The sequence below is a fragment of the Eucyclogobius newberryi genome, unplaced genomic scaffold, assembly GCF_026437365.1.
Source record: "Eucyclogobius newberryi isolate DKJ021-1_F unplaced genomic scaffold, fEucNew1.0.hap1 SCAF_1, whole genome shotgun sequence".
Lineage (NCBI taxonomy): Eukaryota > Metazoa > Chordata > Actinopteri > Gobiiformes > Gobiidae > Eucyclogobius > Eucyclogobius newberryi.
This window is the reverse complement of record NW_027315723.1, coordinates 4,700,968-4,719,940: the sequence shown is the minus strand read 5'-3', so window position 1 is coordinate 4,719,940 and position 18,973 is coordinate 4,700,968. Positions and strand designations below refer to the sequence as shown.

Below are 18,973 nucleotides of genomic sequence, written 5' to 3'. Positions count from 1 at the left end.
ATTGGCAAGTTTAATGCTAACAATGTAATAAAATAAGGGTGGACACACAAAATAATTGATATTATAGCTAACTAAATATAGCACATAAACAGCGAGGTCCTCTTTTTGACAGAAATGTGGCTGATTGATTAGTACAGAAACGTACTTGTTCAAAAAAGAACGTATTACGTTAAAATTAGAAAATGTTCAGAGTAACAAACAGTCAGTGGTTTTCAAATTTCTGCCAAAATTGTCAAATAATAAAAAAATCAAAAATAAAGAAAGTCGTTAAACCGTGAAACTTCTGGTTCTAATTTGAAAATGTTCTCGTTATAAGATGAAAATGATCTAATTTGAATGTAAGTCTGACAGTGACAGTTCTATGTCTCTGTAGATTGGTCTTGGTTTTGGTTTAAGTATTTATTTTGATAGATCTTGACTAATACTTCAAGGCATAAACATATTGTTTTAATATAGCTAATATATGGAATTATTGCATCAAAAAGTATATTCAAATATCACAATGATATTGCTAAAGCAGAGCTAGCCTGATGTAGAAGTCATAGAACATGATTCTCACAGTGGTGCCTGGCGTGTGTGTGGAGATTTATTTCATTCAATTTCAATTCAATTTCACAATGCACATTTGACTTGTCCCCTTTCTATATGCAAAATATTATTTGGCATCTTCATTTTTTGAAGTACATTTATCACATAATTTCGTTCCATGCTGCTAGTGTTTGCATTTTCTTCCTATGTCTGGGTAAAACACGCACTATATACTAATAATAGTCTATTAGTCCTCCTGACCAGGCTCAGATCTGGTCCACTGCTCTTGACAGGTTAAACCCACACACACTGAAGGACGTGGCAAATGTAGAGGACACATTCCATATTTCTTCCTCCATGAATGAATATTGTCACAAATGTGATGTAATCAAAATAGTCCAAATGACAAAAGAATGAAGCTTACACCCAAAGCAGCTGCAGTGTATTTGAATATCTCTAAATCTGGCCTTTAATAGCCTCTCTAGACTGACATTAGGACTCCCCCTGGGGCCACATTAGACCGATTAGTCCGGGTTAGATCCTGGTCAGATCCTGGTCTTCGGAGGTCTGAGACTATAGCTCTGAGACAAAATACATTTAGGGCCTTTTGTTTTGTCAGTGATGAGATAAAAGCCACAGCCACAGACAATAGCGGCGCAGCGTTCAGGGTCCGCAGGGAAATGATGAAAGATAGTGTACTCTGCTAGTCATTTAAAGGGGCACTACATCGCTTTTCCTACGGGGGGCTCGGACTATTTCAATTGCGGTGAATACGAGCGCACCTCTCCACAGATCTGACCTGTAACTCGAACACTAGAACAGTTGCATGGTGCACTTTTCATTTCCACACGTGTTTCATTCATACTCATTACGAGCTCGTCTCATTCTCTGAGTCTCAGAAAACACTCAACAACAGGTGGAAATCCATAAATCGTGACCAGACGTGTTTCTGAGCATTTCCTGCCTTTACATTGCGTTCATTCCTCTCACAACTGCATGTCAGGCCTGTATTTCCCCATTGTAATTCCCTCTGCTGCCAGTAGATTCTACGCTATACCAAATACTGACGAGGTGATCACCAGACTGATGGAAAGTAATGTGTGCTTTTTAATATGTTCATTGTTATAAGTTCTAAAACATGAGAGGCCAAAACAAAGAGCATGTTTAAAGGCCAATCACAATACAAATAATGCAATAATAATGCAATATATTTCATTTAACTCAATGTATAAATGACACAAACCCAAGGAAATGGCTTTATATCGTTGCTTGACTCAATCATTTGACTGACTATATTTGCAAAATCTGAACTCCTAAACTAATCCAAGCATCCCATGAAGTTCAGAGCTTGTTTAGTTTGGTCTAAACTACTAAATTATCAGCACAGAATAAGGAAAAACAAGGATACGTTGCTGAAAGAGCTGTAGACTTTGTGAATCGCTAATTGGGACTGTTCAAATATCTGTTTTGCCCGAGCAGAAATCTTCCAAAATGGCCGCCACAAGCTGGACTCCAATTTGTCATTAAGAAGAAGGTCGAGTTCCTCTTTTCAAACTTCTGCTCTCAAAGTGAAGGACGCGTTGCTGAGTGAGACGATGCTGTCCATAAATGCAGTTTATTATGTAGGGATTGTGCTACTCTTGTCTAAGCAACGGTTTTCTGTTTTGGCGCAAAATTTTACCGATGATATTTTGGAGGAAGAAAATGAGGAAGAGACGACCCTCAAACCGCCTCTGGAACTGCAAATCGAAACCTTGGAGGATTCGCTCAATCAGTCCAAGACGTTCGAAGATGTTGTCCGGCCAAAAAGTTTCACGTTGTTGGACGAGGACGGCGCAGGCAAAGAGGATTCAGACCTGGAAGTGGACGTGTTTGAGTTTCCACAGTTGCAAGTGCACAAAGCCATTCACAAGGTATACAAAGTACTTTCAGGGTATTTGCTGTGGTGATTATTGTGTGAAAGGTATGGATTTTATGGATTCATGTCTTCTCAAATTACAACATTATCCAAAAAAGTTAAATTTAAGATGCAAGAAAATGAATCTTGAAATGCTATGTTATTTTTTGAAGAAGTTATTGATGAATTAAATGGTAAATACTCTCAAAATGTGTTTTGGGTTTCAGGTGATGGTCAAATCTGAGCAGAGCGTGCATGTTCCTGCTGATAGTGTGCAGGTGAAATGTGGAGAGGATGAGATCACAATCGACGTCAAGCAAGACTTTTTTGGTCGGTATAAATGTCTCAAAAGTAAAAAATGTGAGACCTACAAACACGTTTAATTACATCGTGTTGCCTTCTCGTGCAACTAATCAACGTTAATGCTAGCAGCTAATGTTTGTAGCCTGTCAACAGCGGCTTTTTTTTACATATAATGAACTATAGAAGAGCATGTGACTGTCATTGAGTCTTGGGGGTTGGATTTATTTGACATTTTATTAACGCCGCTCTAGAACGTGTGGTGGGGGGGACGCCATGCTTTGTTTTATTGCTGTCAAAATACCTTTCTAAAAACATGCATTCTTACATTACAGTTTAATTCCATGGAGACAATATAATAAAGTAATAGCGGCAGATCCTCCACCAAAAGTTAGTGTAATTTTAAATGAGAAGTAAAGTCAGGCAGGTTTGACTTGCGCATGGAGACGGGTCAAACATGATGAGACAGATGTCTGAAGATGGTTCCACAGAGACATGTATTTAAGCACAGTCCACCCCCACTGTCTCCCTTAAGTCGTCCCCCACAGTTTTGGACACGGTGAATGGTACAGAATGCACAGTTTAAGCTAAAACTGGTAACAAACTGAAAAGCTCTGAAGCGATTGCAAATGTATTTAATCATACAACATAAAATATGAAAGCTAAACATTTTATTTGTTGTTTCTGTAGGAAATGGTCAGCTGATCCATGCTTCTGACCTCCGGTTAGGAGACTGTCCTGCAGTGGCTGCGATTGACACCACTTTACGCTTCAGATCTGCTTTGCAAAGCTGTGGCAGCTCCATGATGGTATCTACTCTGCTTTTTCCAATAGTTTATAGCGTTCATCTGTAAAAATCTGTCTTTGTTAGCTGTCTGAAGAGGCCCTTGTATACAGCTTTCCACTACTGCACGAGCCATCTCCCATTGGAAATACATTCATTTTGAAGACCAGTCCGGCTGAGGTCAGAGTTGAGTGCCACTATCCGAGGTAAACTAATGTCATGTATGTTTAATGTTCATATAAACGACACAAGTCTAGTTTTATTTCAAAGTTAATTGGGTTGTAAAACATTTTCATGTAAACTATGGCTTTGAACCCCTTTAACAAAATGGCAGTAACAGAAGAAGAATAAGATGTGAGTTAATCATTACAATAGTTTAACGGCTTAATTTCTATTCACATTTCCAGGAGGCAGAACGTTAGCAGTAAAGACATCAGCCCCACCTGGTTTCCTGTTGATTCACACTTGTTATCAGAGCAACAGTTCAAATTCTCAATGCAACTCATGACTGGTAAAAATACTGTTTTTTTTTTTATCTTTTTACATTTTTGTTTTTGCTAAGTTAATGCATCACTCCATCAGCGGGAGTCTCTTTACCATACATTGTCTTTAAATGAAAATGTAAACGTCTTCTGTGATTACACATGGCCCCACTTTTATTAAGATTTATGCGTTTACTTGTATAATTTGTTATTATTTGCTTCCAGACCTATCCAAAAGTTGCAATTATAATAGTTTCCCCCCCCAACCACAGCCCTCCAAACTATTAAGTCATCATTCAAAGAGTATTATCCTGAACATAATATAATATCTACCTTTTCATGTAATTGTCGTGTCTAGTTCGAAACCACAGGCAACGTTTAAATCAAATTGTCTTCTCAAATTAACTTTAAAATGTTATTTCAGAGGACTGGAGCTCGCCAAGGCCCTCTAGTGTCTACTCTGTGAACGATGTCCTGCACGTGGAAGTCTCAGTGTTACAGGGACATCATATTCCATTAAGAGTATTTGTGGACAACTGTGTGGCGACTACAGACCAAAGTCCAGATCCTGGGCAAAGATATGAATTTGTGAACAACCACGGGTGAGAAATTAATCTGGGTTCGAAACTTGTTTAGCAAAAGTATAAAGTCCTATTTTAACAGGGATTGGTTTTGGTTTAGAACTTCTTTGGTCTTGGTTTTCCTCATCTTGGAAGTTTCCTACCAGAGCCAATCAGAGCAGCCAGAAAGTGCTAGCCTTAATGGCCAAGTGACGATTCTTAAACTTTAGAAATGGCACAAACAAAACCAACACCTACTTTGTGTAAATGTTTTCACTCACCTGTGTCCTTTACAAGCGGGTTTAATGCACATTTCTCTTCTTTTTTCCATTTTTGTACTAAATAAGAGTGCATGAAAGGCAGCTTGTCCTGTGTTGGTGTGTATTTGTTTTCATCACACCTTCACGTGACACTTGCCCTCTCCTCCCCTTGTCACGAATCTTTGCCAAAACAGTCCAGTTTTGCTGTGGCAGTACAAACAACTAATGAAACATGTTCTCATATCTGATCTTTCTGCTGGTCTTAAAGCCGGCTGCACACTAGAGAACTATAATGGTCTGTAATTTTAAGTGTGAGGGTTTAACCTTGGTTAAAAGTACATGTTTGCTCCTGATTCAGGCCTTTTTTTGGACTTTCTTCAGAACGTTGTCCTAGTTCAAATATGAATCTCTTCTGTTATTTGCAGGTGTTTTATGGACTCTTTGCTGACGGGAGCAAAGTCTTACTTTCTACAGAGAATACAAGAGGACAAACTGCACTTTATACTTCAGACATTTAGGTTCAGACGGCAGCTTGGTCACTCGGTAAGTACTACTACAGTTGTAAAAAAAGAGGAGTCTCTCACACTGTACATTTTTAATTTTCAAACGGATGCATTTGAAATAAAACTGCAGGAGTACAAGGCTTTATTGAACTAAAACCGCTTTTTGCTTTCAGATGTACCTCATCTGTAAACTCAAAGCCACGCCCCTCTCCGTCCCTATTGACCATGAGCACAAGGCGTGTTCCTACTTAAATGAAGCCAGCAGGTACTTTTATACAAATATACGCTACTAAATATTGAAAGTCTATGTAAATTCATAATGTCTTTCTTTTGGATTTTAAATGGTTTTATATTATGTCACCTTGTTTTAGCCGTCACTAATTGTGATTTTTATTTCAGGTGGGTGACTTCAGAGGGGGACAATAAAGTGTGTGCGTGTTGTGAAAACAGTTGTGAAGGAAAGAGAAAGAAAAAAAGTCTTAAACAGGCTGGTAAGAAATCTATACTAATATTCTATTTATTTTGTAACACCCACAATCACAACAGCAGTTGCTTCGTAGGGTGACAGTGGAAAAACACATTAAACATTAAAATATCCCAATATTAGACCCTTCTTCTTGGAGATCCTGCTCCCACGGACACACTTCAATGTGCAGATAGACTCAGTCGGGAGGAGACAGGGTGGTTCATCTAACAAGACAGTTCATCCAGGCGAATTAAGATCCGTTTATCGAGAGTAGAGCGTGTTCCTCCGGGCAGTTGAGGAGAATCTGGATCCACAGGTCAGAATCAGCAGTGTCTAAAACAGTAGCACTCCCTCAAGGCACTGGAATAAGAAGAACAGCAATGAACAGACACTGGGGAAATTAAATATTGTTGATGGTAAAGTAGTCAGAAGCAGAGGATGGTGCTCAAGCTGTCGTACTTCCCCCAGCATAGTTGCTCCTAGGGCAGCGTAGCTGAAACTGTAGGTTTGTATTTCTGTTCAACTGGTCTGACCATAAACTGTTTCAAAGAGGAACGTTTTAAGTCTGTTCTTATATAAAGAGACTGTGTCGGCCTCTTTAACATGGACAGGAGCTGATTCCATTACACAGGAGCTCTACCTCCTGCTGTGCTTTTAGAGACTGTTGGAACCACCAGAAGTCCAACATTTTGAGAGCGAAGAGCTCTGTTTGGATGATATGGTACTGTAGAATGGGGCCATGTCATTTATGGTTTAGTAAATCAATGAGATCAAATGTCAGAAAATGCGTGGCATTGTGGAATATCTTTAATGGTGCTTGGTAACGTTTCTGCTGAAGGCTCCGCCACCTCGTTTCCATATAGATTTTATCTGCGCTCTTCTTTTCTAAAGGACTCATTGTATTACGCCCGGTGCACACTGACTCCTTTCCGGGTGCCGTCCGGGACCCACGCGCGTCCTGCCAGACTTAAAAAGTGCTAAAAAGCAATGTGCACTGTTGCATTCACCGCAAAGCACTGCAGCTGTGGGGCCGCGGAAAGAATCTGCAAGAAGTCCATCTTTGCCGGGGACCGCGCCTGGACAGGAGTCTGTGTACACCGGGTGTTAGGCCTGAGCTGGGGGGAGAGCCCATGAGCCATCAAAGATCAATTATTAGTTTACTAATAATATTTAGATTATTTTGTATTCCCACATCAAGATTTGGTGTTCGTACTGGCATCAGAAAGAATGATCATGGGGTAATTAACGTTCGAGTGCCCGGAGATCACAAATCTGGGAAATTTAAAAATGTTAAGTTAAATTAAGTGCATCTGACTAATTAAATTACACAGGTTGGCCTGTGTTTTTGGACTACTTTTTAAAGTTGCCTGGATGATTTTTGAATGAATATATTTTTAATGTACATTTTGATTTACCCCACAATATTGATTTTAGCTGTACAATGGGAGGAAACCGTCCTGGTTCCAATTATTTTTAAGTCTTTGGAAGATGACATTTTGTACCTTACTACACCTTACGTCACCAAAGCTCGTAAGAACATTGTCCACTTTTAATATTTCACAATGTTTACAATAAATGCAAGCATGTATAAAATGTTTTCCTTATTTCTAGCCCCCTCTGCATCTGTTGGCCGTGCAGTGTGACGGAGGAGTTGTACTTAGTATTCTGGTATTGCTATTGGTAGCAATTTGTCTCCAAAATGCACAAATCCCAACTGTACCATGTATGTGTGTAAAATACTAAATTAAAGATGTATATTTTTGAAGTATTTGTTTTTGCCTGGTCAAATCTGTTGCAGTACTATGTAGATACTATTGACAACTGCGGTTAAAAGAGGTTAAGTTGTATTGACCAACACAGTGGACCTGCTTCTCGCACTGGCAAAGGGTTTATACAAAACCAGTAGCACTTCTGTGCCTTTTACAACTAAAACATCCTCTGGTTGTAGGTAGGACATTTTCTATATTTTTCCCCCCTTACTTTTTGGACTGAAAACAAATGTTATAAATGCAATGTGCCTTTTTAACGTGCAATCATTTTGGGCGTTTAAGTCTATGGGAAATGTACTTTGAAGTGAGCAGCACTGTTGGAGCTCCATTACCTACAATGTCACTTCTAAAATAGCTCAATTCTGCTGCAGTGCCGTTACTTTTGCTACTAAAACTACTACTTTCCATCACTATTATATTACCACTACTACTATCTAGTAGGACACTAAAAATGCTCATTGTCTCATTTATTGCTGCTACTGCTTCTATAAGCGCTGCAATAGGGCTGTAACTACTTGTCATCTATACTTTTTTGTTTCGTTAACTAGCAGTGCATTCTTTTCACATTTCTTTCTCTTAAAGTAGAATATAGTACACCATTGTGTCTGTTCTTACTTTTACGTACAAATGTGCCAGCAGAGTGTGCAATGACTGTAGCTGCTGGTTCACTGAGGAGCAAAGCAGTATAAATAAGGCTAAACATTATGTCTTGAATAGTTAGCATGTGTAGAGAATTTTTCATTCATTTTTTTTCTACCGCTTGTTCCCGTTGGGAGCCAATCCATGAATCTTGAGTATTGAAATTATTAGTCTGGTGAATGGACTTTTAAAAACAGGAGCACTTGATCTACTGAATTACTTGCTGATGTCACAATGTGGAACAGAGGGCAGACTAGTCTACTCAAACGTGTGTGAATTAAACAAACCCAACTCCAGATAAGTGTTGAGTAAAAAAACAAGAACATTGCATTTCTATGAGAAATTGTAAAAGATTTCTGCTACTGACCAATACTGTAAGACCCATAGGCTACATCCTGTTGGCATCAATAGGTTTTCATTGGCCTCTCGTGTGTTTGCCTATTGGATCATCAGCATTTCCTGTCGACATACATTGTACGGTATTCTCAGACAAACCATTGGGTCTCCCCTTCACAAATGACCACAATAAAAGGCTGGTCCATTTTAACGAGCTGTTTAATTAGATGTATCCGTCTTCTTGGCTGCAGAGAGGAGCTAAGATGAGGGTTACTTAGAGGAAATGGACCTACATAAAAACAGTAACGGTTAATAATGTGTGTTATTACTTTATTGCAAGGTTTGCATTTATGACACGAATGGTTCCTTATTTTATTTGAACATATCCTTGTTTTGTTAATTTTTTTGGCAAAACAAAACAGATATTTTTTAAGTGGCCTTTAAAGATGCACTAACTTTGCTTTGCCTGGAATATTTCACTGTAAAGCGTTCAAAACTATGGAACAAGCAATGACACCGCCAGCACCAGCCACGCAGGCGTGAGTGGTCGTCCGTCACCAAAACAGCCCTGGATTTGTATGGATTTTCATTGGAGGCTAACGCTAACGCTCCCATTGAAAGCTAATGTATGTGCAACAGTAGCATTTCTGTTTTTCTGTTTATCAACACTAAAAGGGCCTATTATTTATGTCCATAACAAATGTACATTTTGTAAAATGCAAAATTGTGTCTATACTTATTTATAAACGTATATAAATGTTGTAGAATATTCTGATTCTACCAAACACATGAGCCTTGTGTCTTAATTTGTAATTAACTTCAATGCACTGATAAGAGTCACTAATGAGGAAATTAGTCTTTTTATTCATTTTTATTTTATTTTATCCTTTCTCTATCTTGCTCCAATCTATTTACTGCTCCTTCCCCTTCATCCTCGCTCCTTTCACTCTCTAGCTTTCTTTTCTCTCACTTTCTCTTCCTTTCCAACTCTTCACACTACTCTTTTCTTTCTCTCTTTCTGTCTCTCTCCCTCTCTACCTGTCCTCCATCGCTCCTTTGCCCCTTCCTCCTGTCTCTTTACCCTGTCTCTTGTTACTCTAATCTCCAAACAATTCAGCATTTCTCATCAGGACTCTCGTTAAACCCTGATTACTGCAGTAAAAGATCAAGGTGTCTGGAAAGGGTCGGAGTAGGATTTTCTCGCATACGTGTATAATATATGAAAAGGGCAAATAAGGCGAGACACTGCAGGTAATAGGAAAACAATCTTGAATCAATTATCATTTTGAAGCTGCTTCTGTAGTGTACTTGCATACATGTAAGAGAAAAGTGTGGGTAGATTAAATGAAATATAAAACATCTTTAGGAGCAGATTAGAATTGTTTTTTATATTTTTTCTTATATTGAGGTAGCAAACTGACCCAAAAAAAAAATAATTGAAAAAGGTTTTGCCTGTAGTCTCTCGCTTTAAGTAGTTTGTGTCAAAGCCATTATGGAAAATTATAAACATACAATACAAAACAGGTGATGGATTTTTTTCAATAAAATCAGGACTTAATCATTCTGTAAATGGTGCAGTTGTAAACGGTCGCCAGCTACATTTATCTGTTGACATTTACTATAAAAGTTTCCATTTCACCCACAAAACTCAAAAATACCAGCAAGACACTGTGAAAAATGACTAAACAGAACAAAGACGAGGGTGGTAACGCTTCGGGCACTAAACAGTCGACGCTGACGGACTGTAAGCTCGGAGGAAAGTTGACTCTTTCCCAAGCTAATGATGCTAATGCTAACGCACCCCCACGGGTGGACGTAGGACAGGACATATCTGACCTTCATGTTACGGGAACTGCAGCATGACATGGCGTCATTGAGAGCGGGCCATCTGCTGCCGGTCCCCAGAGGCAAACGTAACCTATGTTTTACATGTATTATTATTTTTGTTTTATATTCTGTTGCTGTGTCCCTATATTATATTTGCATTTTACCATGAAAATATGGAGCCCATTAAGCTAATAAACGGCAAACATAAGTAATAAAATACTTTGGATGTTATAGAAGGGTTTGTACACTTCTTGCACTGTTGTTACTGGCTCTGCCCCCCTCAACCGGTCCCTGAAGAAAACATATTGTGGTTGTACCGGTCCTTGCGAGGAAAAAGGTTGCGGATCGCCGTCCTAGAAAGCACTACATCTGAAACATGAGGAAACAAAAAGGACGGAGCTGTCTGTAAAGTTTTGTGGGTAACCGTAGGTTGTCTTTTGGGTGTGTTCATCATTTGAGTATGTATCCTTTCAAATGGAGCAAAAATAGTCTCCATCCATTCTCTTTAAACACGCCTCCCCAGCACTACCAAGTACTACAAGTTGTCTTGATGATTTTGACGCTTTCTAAATAATGCACAGACCTTGATGGTTTGGTCCTTATTCATGTGGACAATATTTGTGACAGAAACACTAACGAGCTTGATGCTGTCCTTCAAACCTTCAGTCTTACTCAGCATGTGAGAGGCTCCACCCACAGCAGAATGGCCCCACCCACAGCAGAATGGCCCCACCCACAGCAGAGTGGCCCCACCCACAGCAGAGGGCACACTCTAAATCTCATAATTACAAAGGGGGTAAACATTTCAAACATCAATGTGGTCGATGCTGCTCTGTCTGATAATTTCTGTGTCTTCTTTGACCTGCCTGCTTTTCCCAAACCACCGGCTAGTCCTGCAGTTGTTCAGAGGCTGGTCCTGCAGTTGTTCAGAGGAGACATATAAATGATGGCACAGGCGCACTGTTTATGGAAATGATAAACTGAAAATGTCTCATGTTCTAATGTAAATGATTTGTTGAACTGTTACATCTAGTGTTTCAAATGTTCTGGACACTATTGCCCCTATGAAGGGTAAAAATAAGCAGAAGGCGCCGTGGAGAAATGATGATTGGGTCAGGGCACAGAAAAGGGAGTGCCACTTGACCAAGCAGAAATGGCGCAAGCCAAAGCCCCTGGTTCAAAAATAGATTTTCAAATAAAAGTTGTACTTCCTCATTTTATATAGAACTAGGGAAGGATATTTTTCTGAAATAATTTGAAGCTGGAGTAACAACTCACGTGTCCTGTTTGCCACAGTAACAGATTAACAAACCCTCCAGCTCAGCTGCTGTTAGAACTCATTTCCACATCCAAGTGTAATTAATTATTCTTTAATGACAAAGTTCAGGGCATTAAACATGCAAATAATAACCCTAAAACCTAAGACTCACTTTGCACCTGTAACTGACAAAACTGTCCATGAGATCATCACCAGTCTGAGTTCATCTACATGCTGCCTCCATGTGTGACCCTCCAGATTTCTAAAGTCTGTGCTGAACAGTTTGCACCACTCACTCACATAGTTAACATGTCACTTCAATCTGAAACATTCCCAATGTCTTTGAAAACTGCGGTCATAAAGCCTCTCCTAAAGAAGAGCAGGGGTCAGGGGTCAGGGGGAGTGGTCATAAAGCCTAAAGAAGAGCAGTCTTGATGCTGCAGTGCTGAGTCATGACCGGCCCATCTCTGATCTGACATAAGGTTGTTTACAACAGTCACAGGTTTCCTCTTAATAAACAACTCATTTGATGTTTTTCAGTCAGGTTTTAGACCTCATCAAAGCACTGAGACTGCTGTTGTCAAGGTGACAAATGACGTCCGCCTGAACACTGACACGGGCAAAGCCTCAGTCTTAATTCTGTTAGATCTGAGTGCTGCTTTTGACACTGTCGATCACGGGATCCTCTCACAGAGACTAGAGGACTGGGTGGGCATCACTGGCACTGCCCTAAATGAGTTAAGGTTCTATCTGGAAGGTCAAGTATTTTGTTGAAATTGGTAACTGTGTCTCAGACCACATGCCCCTGACCTGTGGGGTTCCCCAAGGGTCAATCCTGGGACCCCTTCTGTTCAACCTCTACATGCTGCCGTTAGGTCAGCTGATACGCATTCAACAGATCAGTGTGTGGATGCAAAACAACTTTTTCCAGCTAAATTCCCGTCTTATGCCCACAGAAACAAAGAGAATGTGTTAACAGTCACCTCCAGGTTTTTTTGGCTCTATTTTGGGTCGCAGGCCGAACATAACGTAAAAAAAAACAACTAAAAGAACGATTAGAAATTAATAGCTTTATATAGCCTAGTAATAGTTCTATGTGGAGACTGTTGCATTAATGTGCAGCAGGTGAAAGACCAGTCCATATTCATGCACCAGCAGCAGGAACAGGAACATGGACTTGTGATATGATTTCTGATAAGAAATGTTGATATCACTGACTTGTTGCTGTTGTAGTGTAAGCTTATCTTAGTGATAAACTCTTCATGTAATGAATCAAATTAATGCATTGTGTTTGTAATCACAGTCACATTAGTGTGGTGGACATAGTCCATAGTCCAGAGCTTACAGCAGTTTCACTCTGTCATGTTCATACTTTATTAAACCTGTAGCTCCTGATCTGTCCAGGATTACACTGTATGGATGTTTTCCTCACAGAACTGATCCAACTTGATTTGTAGGTTTTATTTAGAGTATAAAACCTACAATTGAAATTTAACCGCCACATCAAATCAATAACACTTTTTACCATTTAAAATCTTTGCCAAAATCAAAAGTATAGTGTCTAAAGCAGACTTGGAGAGACTTGTCCATGCATTTGTCTCCAAACGAGCTGTAAAACAGCTGCAGTACATCCAGAACGCTGCTGCTCGGGTCCTGACTAGAACCAGGAAGTACCATCACATTAGTCCTGTTCTCAGGTCTCTGCACTGCCCCCTGTGGCTCAGAGAAGAGACTTTAAAGCAGCTCTGCTGGTGTACAAGTCTCTCCATGGCCTAGCACCAAAGTATATCTACATATAGTTTGTTGTGATATCAATTTTCCTGTCGATATTGTTGCAATACATCATGAAGAACCAATACAGTTATGTTACCTTTTTATATTGATTTCAAAGTAACGCTGTATGTCTCTTCCCCCTCTTTGTGTCCTGTCTATACAAATGTCACACTCACCTTTATTCCATTTGGATATAGACACCTGTCAATCAGATCCAGGAAGTTACTGAGCCTGTGCAGTGACCTTTGAACCGTTATTTGCTTACTCCTCTCGACGGGAGGGCCCATAGGAATATAACAGGAGGGAAACTTTGGCCCCTGACTCTGAGGGCCCCCATATCCTCAAACAAATGTCGTGGCTTGTGATGTCTCCATTGTTGTCTATTATGTCCCATTGTATAGTTTGTAATGCAATGACAGACAGCCCATTGTTTCACTATGACTGTTATTTTACTTTGGTTGCTGATTTATATATATGACATAATTAAATATGTTCTAATGTCTAACATGGTAGTGTGACATCAACAGGAAGACAGGCCTAGCACCAAGTACATCTCGGACATGTTAGAGGCATCTGAACCATCTCGGACTCTGAGGACTTCAGGGACCGGCCTCCTGCTGGTGCCAGAGTCAGGACCAAACATAGACCGGCCTCCTGCTGGTGCCAGAGTCAGGACTAAACATGGACCGGCCTCCTGCTGGTGCCAGAGTCAGGACCAAACATGGACCGGCCTCCTGCTGGTGCCAGAGTCAGGACTAAACATGGACCGGCCTCCTGCTGGTGCCAGAGTCAGGACTAAACATGGACCGGCCTCCTGCTGGTGCCAGAGTCAGGACTAAACATAGACCGGCCTCCTGCTGGTGCCAGAGTCAGGACTAAACATGGACCGGCCTCCTGCTGGTGCCAGAGTCAGGACCAAACATGGACCGGCCTCCTGCTGGTGCCAGAGTCAGGACTAAACATGGACCGGCCTCCTGCTGGTGCCAGAGTCAGGACTAAACATGGGGAATCTGCATTTCAGTTTTATGCAGCTAAAATCTGGAACATTCTTCCTGAAGATGTGAGACAGGTTCTACTCTGACAATGTTCAAAAATAAAAAGTTTGTTTAGCTGTGCATATGAACTGAGCTGTGCATTACTTAAACTATTGGACGGCTAGCCTGAAAATAGCACTTTTAAATGTCTTTAAATTAAAAAAAGAAAAAATATTTGCAATTCTAAACTCCTACTAAAAGTAAACTAAACTAAACCTATTTAGACACAATTACAATTAAACATGTAAATAATTCCACATGACACAATAGCCCATTGTGCCTAGCGCAGCCGCGTTAGAACGCACGCTGGTCAGATTGTCAGTTGTAAGTGTTTGGTATGTTAACATAACATAATTAACAGTTATTCAGATAACTATAGCATAAAGAACATGCTAAAAAGTCTAAAAAAGCATCACCCCAAATCATTAAATCTATAGAATTATTCTTCCTTGGTGTCACTTCAAAGCAACTCTGCAAACTCCAGAGGAAGAGGAAGTGCCGATTCTTCTACTGCGTCGCTTACAGACTAGAGCGCCCTCTTGTGTGAAATGCGGTTGCCAGTGTGAAAATAACTAATAATATCACATTTAAGTCGCTCCAGAGTATATGTCACACCCCGGCCAAAACTATGAAAAAAGGTGCGACTTATAGTCTGGAAAATACGGTAGTTTAGCAAAAGCTAAAACTAGAGCGGGGGCAGACGAGAATGGGTCCATCGTTAAAGATACAAAAGCACCACACATAAGGTGGAGGCGTCAACGAGAGAGTCGTGGTAAAAGATACATACGCTCAGCACAGACATGTGCAGAGGCAGATAGCGCGCTGACGTCTAGGAACAGTCAAACATGGGAAAGAATCAATCTAAAAAGTGATGTGCTCATCCTGGAGACACGTGTCACGCAATATGGGAGTGTCTGGAGTGTCTGCCAGTGTGGTCCAATAGATTTGTTTTTCCATCTGGCGGATCACTAACTATGGACAAAATGTGTGATTCATGTCATCAAAATTGTTAAATTGAATGAATAGAAGGTTTTGTGATTTCTGTCATGTCTTTGTAATTTGAATGCATTTTTTTCCTGTTGTGTGAAACACTTTGAATTGCCTTGTGTACGAATTGTGCTCTACAAATAAACTTGCCGAACATCCCATATCCTCCTTTAAGCTGCTCTATGTCACTTTTGTGGTAGAAGTTATCCCGTGTGCTTCAGTGTAAATTCTTTGTCTGATTGAAATATTTCATCCTAGTTTTTGTCATGGACAATTTTGAAGACTAAATATAAAAACAAAATAAAAATATATTACATATATTTAAAACTTTCATGAATGGATAAATAAATAACAGGAACGTTCCACTTCTTTTTTCTTCTTTTAAAAAAAGGCCTTATTTGGCAGGTCAGTTGTTGTGGTAAATTGGTGTGAAATGGTCAAGACTGGGGCAACACTTATGACAACAATCTTGTCTAAAACTAATGTGTTTGTCACACATAGTAATCATTCATGTATATATATATATTTTTGCAATAAAACTGCTGTAATTAAAAAATGCAAGATGCCCTAATTCCATGCAAAGCAATAGCATCTCCATCAGGACAATCAGACGTCACACAAGGACAATGACATAATGAACATTTAGGGATTCCATTTTCATTACAAATACTTTGAAGTCTACCACCATCTTTTTAGACTCACCATTTTATTTCTTCAAACCCTTGTCATCCTCAGCTGTGCCAACACAGCCCAACCTTGAACCTGTCCAATCCCCTAAAAACCCAAACAAAACTACAGATAAATAAATAAAATAAATGTTGTGAGAGAAGCCCAGATGTCCCATGCTGCACCTCTCTTTGAACGCACCGGGAGCAGAGCCACAACAAAAGACCGCCTGAAATCCGGCAGAACCCTGGGGAGACACTCCACAATGGGTCCAGTATCACCCTGGATTTGAGTTTCATTTGAAGATGTGCTCTTTAAGGGTCTGGTCGTCTCCGGGTGCAAGAGATGGGCCAAAAGGATAAGGAAAATAAGTCCTAAATTATAATAAATGTTCACAGCACTGAAGAGAAAGGATTTCAGTAACATGAAAGTATAGTGGTAAACCCTCTCCTCTGCATCCTCTGCATCCTCTGCATCCTCTGCGTCCTCTGCATCCTCTGCATCTTCTGTATCCTCTGCGTCCTCTGCACCCTCTGCATCGTCTGCTCCTCTGCATCCTCTGCATCCTCTGCATCCTCTGCATCCTCTGCGTCCTCTGCATCCTCTGCATCTTCTGTATCCTCTGCGTCCTCTGCATCCTCTGCATCCTCTGTGTCCTCTGCATCCTCTGCGTCCTCTGCATCCTCTGCGTCCTCTGCGTCCTCTGCATCCTCTGCGTCTTCTGCGTCCTCTGCGTCCTCTGCATCCTCTGCATCTTCTGTATCCTCTGCGTCCTCTGCATCCTCTGCATCCTCTGCATTGTCTGCTCCTCCGCATCCTCTGCGTCCTCTGCATCCTCTGCATCCTCTGTGTCCTCCGCATCCTCTGCATCCTCTGCATCCTCTGTGTCCTCTGCATCCTCTGCATCGTCTGCTCCTCTGCATCCTCTGCATCCTCTGTGTCCTCTGCATCCTCTGCGTCCTCTGCATCCTCTGCGTCCTCTGCGTCCTCTGCATCCTCTGCGTCTTCTGCGTCCTCTGCGTCCTCTGCATCCTCTGCATCTTCTGTATCCTCTGCGTCCTCTGCATCCTCTGCATCCTCTGCATCGTCTGCTCCTCCGCATCCTCTGCGTCCTCTGCATCCTCTGCATCCTCTGTGTCCTCCGCATCCTCTGCATCCTCTGCATCCTCTGTGTCCTCTGCATCCTCTGCATCGTCTGCTCCTCTGCATCCTCTGTGTCCTCTGCGTCCTCTGCATCCTCTGCATCCTCTGCATCCTCTGCATCCTCTGATGCTTTGCTCCGGTTTGTTAAATCATGGTTTAGTCTCTTACAGCCTGGTTTGGGTTTAGTCCTAGTTAAGTTTCTAGTTACGTCCTTTACGTCCTGGGTTTAGTCTTTAAAACAAAAATCCTATTCGTTTCCTGATTTAGTCTTCCTTTAGTTCTGATTCTGAGTCTGGTTTTGTCCTCGTTTCGTTTTCCGCCCTGGTTTCATTTGTTTAGTAAATGTGGTTTATTCTGGGTTTAGAACCTGATTTAGATGTGGTTTAGACCCTCTTTAGTTTAGTTTTTAGTCCGTGATACATTGCCTGGTTAAGTACTTGTTGAGTCGTTTGTAACTCATTCCTTGTTTAGTCTTGCTTTAGTCCTGGTTTGGACCCTCTGCTCTGCATCCGCTCCTCCAACTAGTATAAGGAAAACTCAATCTTATTGTTTCTGCTTCAAAATCCTGTCCTTCATATAATTCCCTGTAGAGTCATGTTCCTCTTTAGTTTGTGATCCGTCTTTTGAACTGCACGCCCTCCATATTGTAGACTCTTCCTGCTTATCATCCCTGCAGAACCATGAAGAACCATGTATCCTTCAACAGATAATAAGAATTTTTGTACATTAAACATAAGCAAAGTGTTTTGAAGGATGTATCGGTCATAAATGCATCCACAGTTTCATCAGTTTTACTTGTTTCAGCTCAACATACGTGAAACTCCATTGACAAAGTTGAAATAGATTTTGATTTTTTTCTTCTTGACAAACTACAAGATTTTAATATAGAGATACATACATATATAGAGACATAATTTACAACCAATGAAAAAAAAGTGTACAATATATTGCATTGCTAATGCGTCAATATTAAACAAATAAAATTTAAATATGGATGTGTTTTACTGAACTTTCCTAAAACAACTTTATCACAAGGCACGAGCCAAAGCAGTTCTTGTGTTTTGCCGCCACCTTGTGTTTCTCAAATGAATAATGGTGAAAATATGATCTCACAATCCATGACTGATAATAATAGAACTACTTCTGATATGCAAATGTCAATCTATTAATACAAATGATTTTTATGAATCAAGATAAGATCAGTTTATTGTCATTTGACATTGGTATTTAGATGGAAAAAAAAGTTGTTTTCTCACCTTCTCAAAATTGCACTAATAAATATGTCATATTTCAAGTCTTATTTAAAATCTAAACTCCTCTTATTACTTTTCCAGTAACACACTCTGTTCTTTGTTTGCTGCTCTACACCATCTGTCCACTAGATGAGGCCGTTTACCCTCTCCTCTGCATCCTTTGCATCCTCTGCATCCTCTGTATCCTCTGCATTCTCTGCTCCTCTGCGTCCTCTGCATCCTCTGCATCCTCTGCATCCTCTGCGTCCTATGTATCCTCTGCATTCTCTGCTCCTCTGCGTCCTCTGTATCCTCTGCATCCTCTGCATCCTCTGCGTCCTCTGCATCCTCTGCATCCTCTGCATCCTCTGCATCCTCTGTATCCTCTGCATCCTCTGCATCCTCTGCGTCCTCTGTATCCTCTGCATCCTCTGCATCCTCTGATGCTTTGCTCCGGTTTGTTAAATCATGGTTTAGTCTCTTACAGCCTGGTTTGGGTTTAGTCCTGGTTAAGTTTCTAGTTACGTCC

At 40.6% G+C, this 18,973-nt stretch overlaps 1 protein-coding gene across 1 annotated transcript in view; it reads left to right on the top strand.

Moving 5' to 3' along the window:
- The first annotated feature begins 2,340 nt into the window (after nucleotides 1–2,340).
- LOC140363199 (zona pellucida sperm-binding protein 3-like) overlaps nucleotides 2,341–18,973 on the top strand; it is a 48,725-nt gene continuing 32,092 nt past the window's right edge. Inside the window, exons 1-9 of the mRNA XM_072449620.1 lie at nucleotides 2,341–2,441; nucleotides 2,653–2,755; nucleotides 3,416–3,534; nucleotides 3,597–3,715; nucleotides 3,917–4,020; nucleotides 4,416–4,593; nucleotides 5,237–5,354; nucleotides 5,488–5,579; nucleotides 5,714–5,805. Of these exons, the coding sequence (XP_072305721.1) occupies nucleotides 2,656–2,755; nucleotides 3,416–3,534; nucleotides 3,597–3,715; nucleotides 3,917–4,020; nucleotides 4,416–4,593; nucleotides 5,237–5,354; nucleotides 5,488–5,579; nucleotides 5,714–5,805 (922 nt within the window). The 5' untranslated portion in view covers nucleotides 2,341–2,441; nucleotides 2,653–2,655. The remainder of the gene's footprint in view (nucleotides 2,442–2,652; nucleotides 2,756–3,415; nucleotides 3,535–3,596; nucleotides 3,716–3,916; nucleotides 4,021–4,415; nucleotides 4,594–5,236; nucleotides 5,355–5,487; nucleotides 5,580–5,713; nucleotides 5,806–18,973) is intronic.